Consider the following 14,831-nt stretch of genomic DNA (forward strand, 5'->3'; position numbering starts at 1 on the left):
GGTGAGGAAGAAGCTCCTCTTCAGAGTGTTGAAGAAGAATTATTGGAAAACAGCGTGCAAGATATACTTAGGCTTATTCACTGAATACACGAAATAGATTCCCATAGTGTGAACTCTTACCCAGAAATCGTCTTCCATAGAGCGCAAGCACAATGGTTAAATTGGTGAAGGTTCGGATGAATCAGAATTCAATTCCAATTCCAGGAAATATAATAATTATAATAATAATAACATATATGAACCTTGGAGTATATATACAATTATGTTAGCGAATAATAAATGTAATGAAAAATTTATTGAATATTTTTTCTTTTCTGGTGAGTAAATCTCAATGGAAAGTCATAAAATCGATAGTAAAACGGGAAATTAGAAAACGAGAAATAAAATGCTTGGACGCCAACTGAATTTAGTCCCAATGTAAGACAAGTTGAGGGTAATTGTAGCAGTTTGGTTACGTGTGTTTATGCCGAGTAAAAGTATTTTCAAGAATGTAATGTAAATGTAATGAGAAAATGGATAAAGAGATAAAAAACATGGAAAATTCATTGGAGAAAATCTATCTGCTAAAACAAGAGTGATACAGAGTGTACAAGAAAAAATCATGATTATATTTTTAGTCGACTGCAAACTATCTTTCAGTATTCGATTTTATTTGAACTCAATTTTGAAGAAATTTAGTTCGAAGTCATTTTTGCTGCGTTTACTGAAAAAGTAAATTAATTTATTTCAAAATAACACACCATCAATAAACTAGCGCATAGCACATCTTCTTCGAAATAATACTACTAATAAATCACAAAAATTGAAACCGTAAGATTTGACAGAATCAAATGAACATACACGTTCCCACAACAAAAATTTATTGATTGTATATCACTAAATACAAGAGTGAGAGAGAAAATTTCTCGACCTCAATGTGAAGATTGTTTTTTGAAAAAATTATGTCATGAAACTGTCTATGCAGGTCCATAACAAGCTTAAAGTTTGTCACTACGACTGTTCAGATCTGGGCAGTTAAAACCTTCTCGATCTGCGAACAAAGACAGGTTCACCCTAGTAATTCTAGCAACAGGAAAGGTGTTCTACATCATATACGTAGTTACAAAAGTGCATTTACAAGGGTTGCCTGAAATGTTTCCGACCTCAATCTGAAGAAACTAGCAATTATCACTATAAGTTGGGAAATATATTTGCGAATGCGTTGAGAGATTCCCACTAAAATTTCAGCCATTTTGAAACGCTCTGTTTCCATTTAACTATCAGATAAGTTAGTTATTGTGAAGATTTTTCTAATATGGAAAATAATTAGTATCGAGCTCCTATTAAATATTTATTTTGGAAAGGTGATACGCCTTTAGAAGTGAAAGGTGAAACGGCCAAAAAATGCTACAACCAGCGATATCATCGAAGAAGTGTATCAAATTGTACTAGACGACCCTCAAAATGATTGAGATTAGAAAAATAAAAAAGGCAACTAACTGAAGAATTGTGCATGCGTAAGCTATACGTGCGTTGAGTGCAACGTTTGCTCACTTTGGACCGAAAGAATATTCGATTAAATATTTCTAAGACCTAATGGAAGCGGATTAAGTAAAATTCACAAATTTAGATGAAACCCGAATCCACTACTATACCCATGAAATGGAAAAACAGTCAGTTCGTGAACTTGCTCCGAAAAGATGGTTTCATCGGTTGAAAAAGTGAAAACGACGGTTTTTTTAGATAGTCATGGGATTGTGTTCATCGACTATCTTTAAAATGGTACTTTGATCAGAAAATTTTCAGGCAACACTCTTACAAAACACTGTAGGGCAATTAGAATTGGGGAAGAAAAAAGGAGTTGAATGTGACCTCAGAAAATGAAAATAAAGAAATTGGAACTGCCTAATAGATAATAGAGAAGAATGGAAACACGTTAGTAAAAAAGCAAACACACAAAAATATACAAGCGATGTGAATGAATTTCTTCGAAAATGTACTGCTAGTACAACATTTTCTTACACCCTGTATTTACAGTAAACACTTGACTAAAATTTAATCTTTATTTATATTTGCTAAATACTACTTCACTTTCGAGTTTAAAATTAATGATCTTATCAATATTGACCTTAGCCGAGAATTAAGTGTCATGTAAAATATTTTTCATGAACAAAAAGATTTGGTTTATGTTCAATATATCTAAAATGCTATTTGTTCTCTTTTTCTTTGTTTAGATATTTGACTAAGAAATAAGAAATTTGGATTTTTAAATATTTTTATACAATGTGTGTATTGGAGGAGAACAACAAAATTTAATACTTGAAGAAACACAACAAAAAATAAGTCGTTGTACAAAATACAAATACCTAGGCAGGATCATCACTAATGATGGAAGATTAGATGAGGCAATCGCACAAAGAAGTAACTAAGTAACTAAGGAAGACAAGCAATAAGACAGCTAAATAGAGTATTGTGTGACAAACAAATATCCATGGAAAACAAACATCGAATATCCAATAACACAATAAAAAGTATAACAACATAAAGTAGTAAATCTGGCTTCTAAAAGAAAAACAGTAAAAATGCTTGAAGCCACAGAAATGGATGATTGGAGACGCGCTGCAGGAATCTCAAGACGTGAAAAAATAAGAAACGAGAGAATCAGGGAGATCGTGAAAGTGCAGCATACGATTACAGAAGACATTAAGGTAAATCAGTTGGTACGGACATGCCCAAAGAATGCCTGAAGACCGCATACCCAAACAAATTTTCAATTGGACACCACGAGGATTAAGAAAGAGAGGAAGACCAAGATTAAGTTGGAGGAAGGGTATCGAGAAAGATGGAGACTGGGAATCGGAAGGCGGCGAAGAACGTTTTAACCCGATTAATACATAAATAAATATTTTTATAAGTTAATGTACTATTATGAATTATACAAAATTATCAATGATATTGTCCGTTTTGACCGATAACCTTTTGCCACTTTTCTAGTAAAACCACAATTTCGTCATTTTAGAACTTCTGAGTTTTCGGTAACCTAACCAAAAGATATTGACCAGCCGATTTCGAATAAGCTTTAAACTATTAAGAGAATTTTGCAGAGACTGGAATAATTTATGGTCCGACGGGACAAGGCTGTGGATATCCAATCTCTCAATATTTGACAAGGCGCTAAAGACATGTGCGGTCTAGCTTTGTCGTCATGGGAGACAACGCCTTTGCTATTAATTGATTTTGGATAAGGCTCTTTTTTTATAACCTTGTAATCCCACCAAACACTAAGTATTACCTTTATAAATGTCAATACGAATTTCGAAACTGTAAAACTTCTACCATGATATTTTCAGTACATTTTTGAGGAATGTTTTCATCTTTTTTTTCGAGAATAGCTGAGAATGGTAACAGTCCATTATATTTTTCGACGATAATTCGTGTGGAGTCCGAAGATCCAGTCTTACGTGAATGTTAAGAAATTGTTTTTAATTCCAAATGGAATATGTCGATCTACCTCTATTTTTCAAAAGGTTTTATCGATTTTTAAACGGTTCGCCACAAAGGCAAAGTTTAACTTTAGTATAGAAGATTTCGGAATAAAATCAAGGAAGCAAATTCAGGCACTGGTGTTCAATCAAGCATGATGAATACTAAATTATTTTATGCGGCTGAGTTGCAATTCCTGCTCATTTTCCCAAGTAATGTTTGAATGGATAAACGAATGACGTTACTTTCTACTCTAAATATTATATAGACTAATAAATATCCTAAAGCTTTTCGTTATTCACGTCGAAAGTCATATAAAAACATCGCACGAAAATGTTCGAGATGTTTTTGACTAAGATGAATGTTTCATGTTTCAATTAGCTGTAAATAACTCAAATAGCACTTGTATGATAACACATTCTGAATACGTTCACCTTTAAAAATGCCAGACTTTATTTATGATTTGCCATATCTCAAAACTTAAGTAGCAACCCTCATATCAGAAAATATAAACTTTCGAAATATCATTTACAATAAGAATAATTATATGAATAATCTTTCTCAATACAAAAAACGATATAAGCATTGATTAAATTGAATTTTTTTATTATCCAAATGCTTGTGTTTGCGATTCAGGTATCTTTATTCTTTACGATGGTTAAGAAAACACTATTTACACGTTCAAGTATTATCATTCGAAATATCGAGTAGCAACGGTTTCCATGAACCCCAAACGCCCCTTTTAATTATCACAGGTACTTTGCAATATATCAGATAACTTTATAAACCTGATAAAGTGAATAACAATAAAAAATATTCCTAAAAAGACGAGGATTGTGCTAGAGACGGTGCTGTTGCGTATGAGAATAGGTAGAATTATATCAATTTTAAAGATACTAATCTTTATTTCGGACAAATAAGTTGTTTGAAGCTAATAATTTTTTCAAATAGGGCACATCCGTAATCAATTATGGAATATTAACAGAAAAATTTAATTGTTAATCAATATTTTGAGTTGAAAGTTGACACCTTCAGTTTTGAATAAAAATGAGTTCTACCTACCTCTAAAAACAGTTTAATACCATTCAATATTCTAGTGAAACCCATTTAAAAGAAGAGTCAACCCTATTGTTATAGGAGCAAATAAACAGATAACCTTCAAGTTAGGTCAGAAGGCGAATTATTACCATATTTCGTCGGAGTAGAAAGTCTTATTTATGTATAAGGTTGAATTTTTTGGAATAAAAACTCCTTGTCGGGGAACAGATTCTGTTTTGATCTATCAATCAAATGGAAATACGGGGGCCCCATGGTAAATTTTGTATGCGGCGTAACTAGAGGAAATAGAGGCAACACTATTTTTTTAAGTAACAGAGTCCTGTAGTAAGCTCTCGAATAGAGTAAATAGTGATTCACCAACGAAATATGAACAATGAATAACAAAGTCTTGATTGGTTATAGCGCGCTTTTGGTGATGAAAGTCCTTCTAGAGAATCTGTGTTTCACTGGTCCAGCGAATTTACACGAAGATAGACAATGATTGGTGATTAGGAACGTGTTTTTAGGCCCTGTTCTTCAATTATTGATAGAATCATTGGAAGAGACCGAATAATATCCAAGATGCACCTATAAAATGATAGAAGCAGATTTTAGTTATAGGTTCACAACAGTAATTTTACATGATCATCGTGATCATCAAAAAATTGTTACTCGTGGAGTGCGACATACGCTTAACAATTACCTCAAAGCAGAGCGAGTAAGAATTACACAGGAAACGCTAGAATTGTTGAGTCAATGGTGGACATTGTTATCGTTCTGAAATAAAAACAGGCGACGAAACGTACGTACACAAAAATTCACCAATATCAAAATGCGGAGGTCTTACGAGAAAATTGCATATGCAGGATTCTCTCGTAGTATAAGATTAGTGGAAGCAATTGAGCTTGAAGATCATCGTATAGTAGCAGTGAACATCACTATAATACATCGTCAAACATCAGACAGTTGAATTTATACGTAACAATGATGTAACAGTCATTGAACATTCGCCTAAAGTGATTATGTGTGATTTTTAGTTATTATTTACCCTAAAAAAACATTTACGTAGTTTGAGTATGCAATTTATCAAGTTCTTCAGATCATTCCAAAAGATGAGTGGATTCAAGATTTGAAATTGTGGAAACTTCGGTTAGAAAAGTGCAGTGATTACTTTGAAACTAAATAAAATTATTTTTCTCCATATCCAAAATTAGAAACGTCGCGTCGCCTATGTATCTTTTCTCCATTTCTATAAGAATTGGGCTACAACAGACGTAAAGATAACTAACAGTTGTTATAATGACGTTAGTTTCTCAATTGTCTTGGAATTTCTTCACTCATTTTGTAAATAATAAAATACAGTGACTTAATTCGAAAAGTAACTGCTGTTCTGGAACATTTTTATTTTTAATTTGAAATTTTGACATGAAAAAATCGCTTGACCTCATTAATATTAAGTTTTTCAAATGAATTAATCCCACTTTCAAGTTTGTGATATATATTTTGAATACTATCCAATTCCGCGCCTCAATAATTGGCAAGATTCCATAGTATATTTTTTAACAAGGAATATTGACTTGGCTATTAAACAATAGCGAAACGGCTTCCGTATATCTGAAAATAGAAATAATAGCGACTTTTAAATAATTTCAGGAAATATCTTTCTTTTTATAACTTCCACCTTTAGGGTTAGATCATCTTTTATTGTTACCGGTCATAAATATATAAATAAAAATAAATAGCCCATTTTATGTCATATCAAAGAAATTATTCATTTCCTACACATAATATCATATTTGAGTGGATTACTGGCCATCTTAATTGCTTCGAGGTAAAAAAGTGAATATTTAACACATTTTCAATGATTATTCAAGGTAACCATTTCACGATATTTATATGTATAACCACACAAGTTAATTTCTAGCAAAGCAATTTCAATTTTTGATAAAATACGAGGTGTAATTAATGAATACCAAGAATGACGACATAAAATTTATTATTTTGAATTCTAAGGACTATACTTTTTTTACCTTCAATATATACCCTTCCTTTATCCATACAACGTTCCATGCGAGCCTTCCACAGTTTCAAACAGCTTTAAAGATTTAATCTGTTAAACATACAGATATTGCATGGTGCAAGACTCGATGAAAAAGGCGATTAGTCTGGATGCTAACTTTGGCTAGGTACGTCTTTACTAAGTACAGTGTGCTGTTTTGGTGAAGATTCTATTACTTAACTTTCCACAGTTAGTGTGGTACAGATTTATTAATTATAATGTTCATTTGCAATTTGGTGTAATATCTATTCCCTGTAAGTTGTAAATTTAGAAAAACATCTAGACATTTTAGATGGTTAATTGTAGTTCTTCACGAATTCTGTAGCAAATCTAACCTTTTTGTTGAAAAGTTGATAAGGCTGTATGCTGTCTTGTCAAGTGTCCTTCAACAACTGTAACAATTATTTGTATCGTTTAGATAAACGATTCCAATCTGAATTTAGTAAAAAAAAGTGTCCTTAACGAATGTCAAACTTCTAGTTCTAAATATAATTTCATTTATTCGTAAAAATATTTTCATTCACCTGAATATATTGGTTATTGAAGTGGAGAAACACATTGCATTGTTTTTTTTTGTATTTATATCAAAGATTTTTCAATGCCACTATCTTTTTTGGCATAAAATATTTTGGGACTATTAACTATAACATATAACTATAACAAAAATAGCAATGTTAGATTTAACTTTTATTACTTGTACTACTTGATCATCTTAAACCATCGAATTGATACAATTTTGTACAATATTAATTTTATTAGATGAAATAAATCATGACCCACAATCTTCATCAATTTTAACATGGGAGACTAATTTTGTAGAACAGTTTCTATTGTTAATAATGTTAAATTTCCATTTAATCAATATTCCATAAAGCATTTAACCTATAAACTCACATCGCCTTTAATAAACTTAGTCTTATCTATCTGATTTTTATGTTTGTTATAAAATGAGAATATATTTTTAGAATGTTTTTGTCTGTGGAGTCAGTGATATTTTAGAATTTTCTATGGTAACATCATAAATACATACCAATTGAGAATGAAGTAAGTTTATTGTGAAAGTATATTATTGAATAAACATAAATATAAAAATAAATATTTATAGTAAAACATTAGAAAAACGAATCTTCAGAAATATTGCAAGAAATTTGGTTATTATATCAATGACTAATAATATTGAAGGTGAGGAACACTTGTTAATCTTTTTTCATGTAAAGTACTTAACGATAATGTTATATCGTTGTCTTTATTATTATATTGAAGATAATCAGTGAGAATATGTTTCACATTTTGAAGTGCAGTTATTATAAAAAAGGTGATTATACGAACAAAAACATCAAAATCATTGTGATAAACCAAAAACTATAGAAAATATAGAAAGCTAACCAACTAAATTACCTATTAACGCCACCGCAGCTACATATTCGGTGGTTTCTAAAAACCGCCAATCTATACCTTTTTTGAAACAAATAATGAAATAAAATAATTCTTCACTTCAATTCTTCACTTGATGTCTTCTCTAATAAATACGATTCCAAATGCCTGTTCCCCAATGTCTCTTGTTTGTCGCATTTTTTCAAACGTTTGTATAAAATTGTGTATGTATGTATTGTATGTTGAACCTGATTAATTTTAGCATGTAGGAATACTATTTCTATTATATTTGCTATTAGAATTGTGCTACTATTTCCAATATTTTCAGTGAAACATTTATTTCTCTACTTCAGGTAATACTCAATCAATCAATCAGACAATTTGTCGTAAGCAGGGCCGCCAAGACAAAATGTACAAAATCGGGAATTGAATATTCATACTATGAGCTGAACTTTTCTAAAACTTCTCTTGATCAATAGGTTAATAGAATTATAATACAAAAATTCCATGTAGTCTGAAAACATTTAATAAAAATACAAATCTTTATTTCTTTCACATATCATTTATAAACATAACAATTATAAACATTTTGGTAAATGAAATTTTTACTGGAACTATTCATTTTTAGTTATAATTAGTTTTTAGTTTCAATTTACTATTACTTATAGTGCTTGTTAACAATATATATGAACTATTTTGAAACTAATTAATAGAAATGATAACTAATCATTTCGAACTTTTATCACGTTATTCATTTTTTAACTCAAACACAACCATAGTTCGTTGAGAAATAACATATCACATTTTTGAAAGATTCGTAAACAGTCATTTAAAAAATGAAAATAAAAAGATAAAACCATACTTAAACTTCATACCATTACAAAATACTAACCAACATAAAGCTTTCCCAAGTTTTAAATTTAAATTAAAACCATCTCCTTTCTACTTTCCAAAACATTTCATGTCATGTCAATTCGTTTTTTGGTATAATTCAAAGATACACTTTTATATCAATAAACAATGGTGTCAAAAAGAAAGAGCTTGAAAATTAATGGCGTATATAGTTCTAATTTCCACATTTATTCGCAATTGTAACCGAAAATATTCTCCATGGAAAGATTAGATTAAATTAAACTTTAATGAAAGAAAAAGTGAAGATTATTCCGTTGCTGGAACGATTGTATCGTTCTTAACCTTTCGGAGGTCGTGCGCGGACTCACTCCGCAGCTTTATCATTTGTGGAATAATTCCAGGGTGCGCTTGCATCTACGGCTGCACTCAGTAGTAGTTTAATGAAATAATATGATATTACTTAGTATAGATATTCATGTAATTGGTGCAGTTGTTTTGTGTGACGTGATTGCAAACTCATCGTTTTTATTCTTATAAATGTTAACTTTGGGCATTTTTTTATTATATTTCGTTATTTTGTGTCGCTTTATTCAAAGATAAGCGATTTATTTCATTTTGCAAAAGTACCTCGAAATAATTGTTTTTTATTAAAGAAGGCTTCGCGGCAAAAGAAGAAAATTTTAAAAAATTAATGTTTGAGTGCTTAGCTGAGGAAGAAACAGATGAGAGCACAGATTTTCATGATGTTCATTCGAAAAAGTCAGAAGATAATGTAAGAATCCCAGAAATTGTTAATGACAGTGAGCAAGACATTTCGGAATCAGTAAACATTCATAAAACTCAACCTAATATCTGCCCCGCATTCATTGTCAAAGACGGCACTACCATTTGGTCTACATATGGTGTTCTTCCCCGACGTGGAAGAACACGAAAAGAAAATCATATCAAAAATTTTCCTGGTATGAAACCGCCAGTAAAAAATTGAAAATCAGAATTAGATATTTGGGTTCACTTTTTTCCAGATACTTTATTAAATATTGTTAGATACACCAATCAACATATACAAGAGAAATGGGAAAATTATCTGAGAAGGAGACAGAAATGCTAAAACCACGAATTTACTTGAAATTAAAGCATGGATTGGTCTTCTATATTTACCAGTTGAATTAATCTCAATCTTGATTAACTTTGAAACAGAAATGGACTGGTGTAGAACTGTTTCGACTAATAATGACGCAACAAAGATTTCGTTTTTTATTAAAACATGTAAGGTTTGACGATTTGACTATGCGTCAAGAACGTAAACAATATGATAAGCTAGCTCCAATAAGAAAATGTTTTGATGGTTTCGTCAATAACTGCCAAACTGTATATTTTGAATGCTTAACCATAGACAAAAAACTAGAAGCGTTTCTCGGAAGACGTAGTTTTTGCCAATATATTCCTAGCAAACCTGCTAGATATGATATAAATGTGTTTGCATTGTGAACCAATACGTGGCTTTTAAAGAAACATTACGGTTGACAATTGGTTTACTAATAGGCAACTACTTGAAAACCTGGAAAGAGATTTTAACCTAACCGTTCTGGGTACAAAAATAAAAAACAAAAAAGGGTTACCTCTTCAATTTTACCAAAGAAAGGCGGTAATGTTTTATTAGTATCAGGTATTTATTACAATCTCGACGAAAAGACAAACAAACCCGAAATGATATTAGCTTACCATGAGACCAAAGGAAGAAATTCTCGCAGATACCCGATGGTAACATTTTATTAGTTTCTCAACGTTAGTGGCATTAACACTTTTGTTGTCAATGCAACAAATAAATCCACCCGGAATATTCGAAGAAGGAAGTTTTCACACACTTTAAAATTTCAACAAGTTTAAGGTTATCTTCAACGTCTGATTACTGATAATATACCAAATATTATAAACCAACAAATTACTCGAATCTTGGGACTAGAAGCACCTCCACCTCCGCCGCTAGAAGATACTCGGACGCTGTGCCTTTTGTGATAGGAAGAAAAATAGATCAACACGATTTTCTTGTGAAAATTTTAAAGAATATACCTGCTTGGGACATTCATTACATTTTTGTCTTGACTGTTATATTAATGAAGACGAATGCGAATAACATTATGACACAATCCTTAGTCCTGTTTTGTTTACTTGAGTGATTTATTTAGAATCTTTTTCTACTTCTAATAAAATTTAAAGGTTAATAGAGACTGGTTATCCAAATAAGTAGACATTCCCTCCTTCAATGTGGAGATTGGCAACTGCTGCCTTATACAAGAGGTATTATTATTAACTAAATAGATTGCCATTGACAAATATTCTATTATCATCACCCTTCCTCTATCCTTACAACACTGCTTGTTTAAAACAATGCCGTACAGTTTCTTCTGTCAGCTACTTCAAGAAGCGTGTCTTCTCACGGTTTCAACAGAAGTATTTATTTTTTATTTTAATGTATATTTAGAAAAAAAATAAGTTGCGGCAGAAATCTAACATTGGAATGCTGAGTTCTTGACAAACATTGACGAGTGAACCGGTATATTGTCTTTGTAGAAAAAAGAAGACTTTCCTGTCCACATTTCGGGTCGTCTTTTCCTCATTCCTCTTTCACAAGGTTCAGAGAACTTAAATTTTTATTTGTTTCGATAAAATCGAATCCGATTACAGAGAAGAAGTTATTGATGAGCATTATCCATTAATGATGGTTTACATTAAAATTGCTAAACCTTTGAAAATGAGATCAGTTTTAATAGTAACCGAAAACAGAAATGAGAGTTTTTTTATTATCCAAGCGATTAATCCATTTTTTATAATAATATAAAAAAAATGTAATATATATACATATATAAATATTTTCTTATTTCTTAGACTTTTTGATATATAAATGAATCTAAATGTTCTTGATATAAATATATTTTGATAAAGACTTAAAGAAAAGTCGAAACGTCAAAATTTATCTTTCTTTTAAAAATAATCAAAAACAACTAATTTTGAAACAGAAGAGACCTAAAATCAAGAACAATTAGATGCATTAATATATCAAAAGGTCTAAAAAGGCAACAAAAATTCTCTAACAACTAGCAACTCATAAACCCCTACTACAACAGAGGCTAGATGGGCTAGAAGCAATGCAGAAAAGGATGAAGATTTCAATTTATTTATTGAAAAAATATTTGAAACGAATGAATCTGTTATAAAAGAGCTATCTTTCATAAGCTAATAAAAAAAGCTATACAAAATCTGGGACACCCGATACATGCAGATAAAAGACAAAAACTTGTTTCCGATTATTGAAAGATGGTATCTTAAACATGGAAACAGAAACAGTAGTCAACGTCATGTAGACCTGACTGTTGTCCTTTATTTCCCAATGGTTTGAGAAACTTTTAATGATAATAATCAACTCGAACTTGGAAGGGAAACATATGATCCCAGAAAAGTAGAAAATCATATAGCCACCTTCGCAGACGTTACTGTTATAATTGCTGTAGGAGGTTTTCTTCTAAATCACCTTACCATGTCTTTAGAGTCAAATTAAAATTTGAAAAATCTATTGGAATATCCTAGTAATTCATTATATGATTAGAATAAACAAGAAAATTGGCTTGAAAGTTGTAATTGGTTGAATATCCTATTTTTACAAGTTAAGCAGTTGATCAAATCTAAATTGTATTTATTACTCGTTCTCTAGCAATGCTAGCAGTTTTATTTAAAAACTATATTTTTTTTCAGAATGATAATATGGACTTTTCTCAGTATTAACTAAAATAACACAAACAAAAACAGTGCCGATTTTACATAACAATAAACATATTCGTCAACACAAAGTCGAAAGATGCTGCTCCAGTCTCAAAAGGAATCATCGTCGCCTAATCTGTTTAACAATACTAAGAATGGGAATTTTCGCGCCGTATTTAAAAAATCACACACGTGTGGCAGTTTGTTTGCAAAATGTTCGTGTAGTGAGGGTTTAGACGATAGGACTAACCATAAAGCTTTCCATCATTCTAAATCAATTGATCAAGAAAGATCGACGAAGCTAAGTTTGGACGAATCTAATTTTTCCAATGCAAGTAATAAGAGATCATCTAATCCAGACCTAGTCAGGTAAATTTGAATTATATCACTTACTATTCGTAGAAAATAAGTTTACATAGGGTTCTAGCAGTTTATATCGTGCAGTCAAATTATTTAGTTGTTCAATTAAGTCGATGTTTTTTATTGCGTTTCATGATTTGTATGATAATTGGAGTGTTTGAAAATAAATTATGTATTTGGTATCAAAACGTAAGAGTTAAATGAATTAGTAAGATTTGAAATATTTTTAAGTGATTTTGGTGCAGGCGTCCCAGTCTTCTGCCTTTGTAAGTGTTGTCCTGTATTTTATATCCCGGTCCAATATATGAAATTTTTGAACTTAATCCTCAATCCTTTTCGATTCAATTTTTCCACAAATAATAAGTTTCTATAATAACTATCCCACAATACAAGACATATTGATATGTTTAATAGTGCATGATAATTTTCTTTTTAAATGGATTTAGTGATCATGGTCGTATTTGTTACGTTCGATTAAAAGGTGTTGCAAGCTTAGCTCATTAGTTGTATTTGTGTGGTGATTCAATAGCACCCGTGTGGCTTTAGCTGGCTCTCAGCCCATATCTTCTTCATATGCTCTGTCCGTTATCGATCGTTGACTGACAGTGGTTATTATATTAACTATCATTGCTTTATTTAATGTTGCACGGAATAGCTGAATTATGGATTCCGCGAAAGAGTCATCAAAAGACTATCGCATCCACCATAAATAGATGATATAAAGCTCTACGCCGAGAAGAATCAAAAACTTTCCCATCTATTGCGTTTAGTGAAATATTTAAGCGATGGCATGCAATTATCTTCTGAATTGTTTGCAACACTTAAAATGAAAGTCCTGGCTCAAGGTTAACAAGGATCTTTTTAAGATTCCGTCAGATGAACTTTATTGCTAATTTGAAAATCTCCGAATTAAGTTGTGGATTATACGCTATTAAAACAACAACTTGAGCTTAGAATTGAGTGGGAAAAACTTATTGCCGCTATAAATTCAATGGAAGCTCTAAACTACTTCCATTTAATAGTCAAATGGTCTAGCACTAACTCGGTGAAACCAAGAGGAACCTAACGAGCTTTAGATATTTGAATATTATTTCACCTGTCCAAAGCTTCTTTATTCCATTAAGCGAAAATAGAGAGCTGATCGATAATAAAAACGTATGTGTGCGCTAAAGAAGGAGGAATACTTCAACTGATGAATGAAATATCTGACGAATTTGATTACACAGCAATATGATAGGAACTTACTCACTAAAAATCTGAAAATGGAACTGGAAGCAGTCAGATATAAATAGAATAAATTGATGGAATTAGAAAATTATTCATGGAATATATCTAGACTTGGTATGTATAAAAGCTTGAATGTTAGAAGAGAACATTACACTGAGGGCTTCGTTAAAGGTAGTCAATAAAGAGAAATTGTGAAAATCTCTGTCTTAAATTAGATATAGCCGACAAATTTCAGAAGTGTTAGAAATACCATCGAGCATATCTGATTACTTAGGAAGACTGAATAGATGATCAAAATTTTTCATCAGCTAATATCAATTAAGTATGCAAACTGATCATAGTGAATAATGATAGAGCAAATATCGTACTGATTAATAAAGAGAAGATAAGTAGGCATTTTTCATTGTTGTGACAGATAGGAAAATGTACCGTAGTACCTAAGTGTTTTCAGTTGAATTTATTGTCAGTAATAAACTTACCATATATTTATGAGTACTAAAATTGGAACCAACACATTGGATCAAAAGCAAAGTAACGGAGACAAACTGAATTTTCTCTAGCATGTTGAAACCGAAAAAAATTATATGCTAGATAAAGGGAAACAAGAATAGTTAGTTATTAGGTGCCATTAGTTATATCTAAGGACTATTTAAATTGCAAAAAAATTCTGTTTCGACGTTTTCATGAGAAACAACACTCATAG

The 14,831-nt window shown here is 31.1% G+C and overlaps 1 protein-coding gene across 3 annotated transcripts in view; it reads left to right on the forward strand.

Annotated features, from left to right (window-relative positions):
- Positions 1-14,831, forward strand: part of LOC130440688 (cGMP-dependent protein kinase, isozyme 1-like) — a 37,994-nt gene that overhangs the window by 6,699 nt on the left and 16,464 nt on the right. Inside the window, exons 1-2 of one of the 3 annotated variants that reach the window (XM_056773965.1) lie at positions 7,452-7,603; positions 12,536-12,910. In XM_056773965.1, coding sequence (XP_056629943.1) covers positions 12,639-12,910 — 272 coding nt within the window. In that variant the 5' untranslated portion in view covers positions 7,452-7,603; positions 12,536-12,638. Of the gene's footprint in view, positions 1-7,451; positions 7,742-12,535; positions 12,911-14,831 lie in introns of those variants that run through there. The other 2 variants (XM_056773968.1, XM_056773967.1) reach the window with 2 other exon arrangements.

Source organism: Diorhabda sublineata, chromosome 2, assembly GCF_026230105.1.
Source record: "Diorhabda sublineata isolate icDioSubl1.1 chromosome 2, icDioSubl1.1, whole genome shotgun sequence".
Taxonomy (NCBI): domain Eukaryota; kingdom Metazoa; phylum Arthropoda; class Insecta; order Coleoptera; family Chrysomelidae; genus Diorhabda; species Diorhabda sublineata.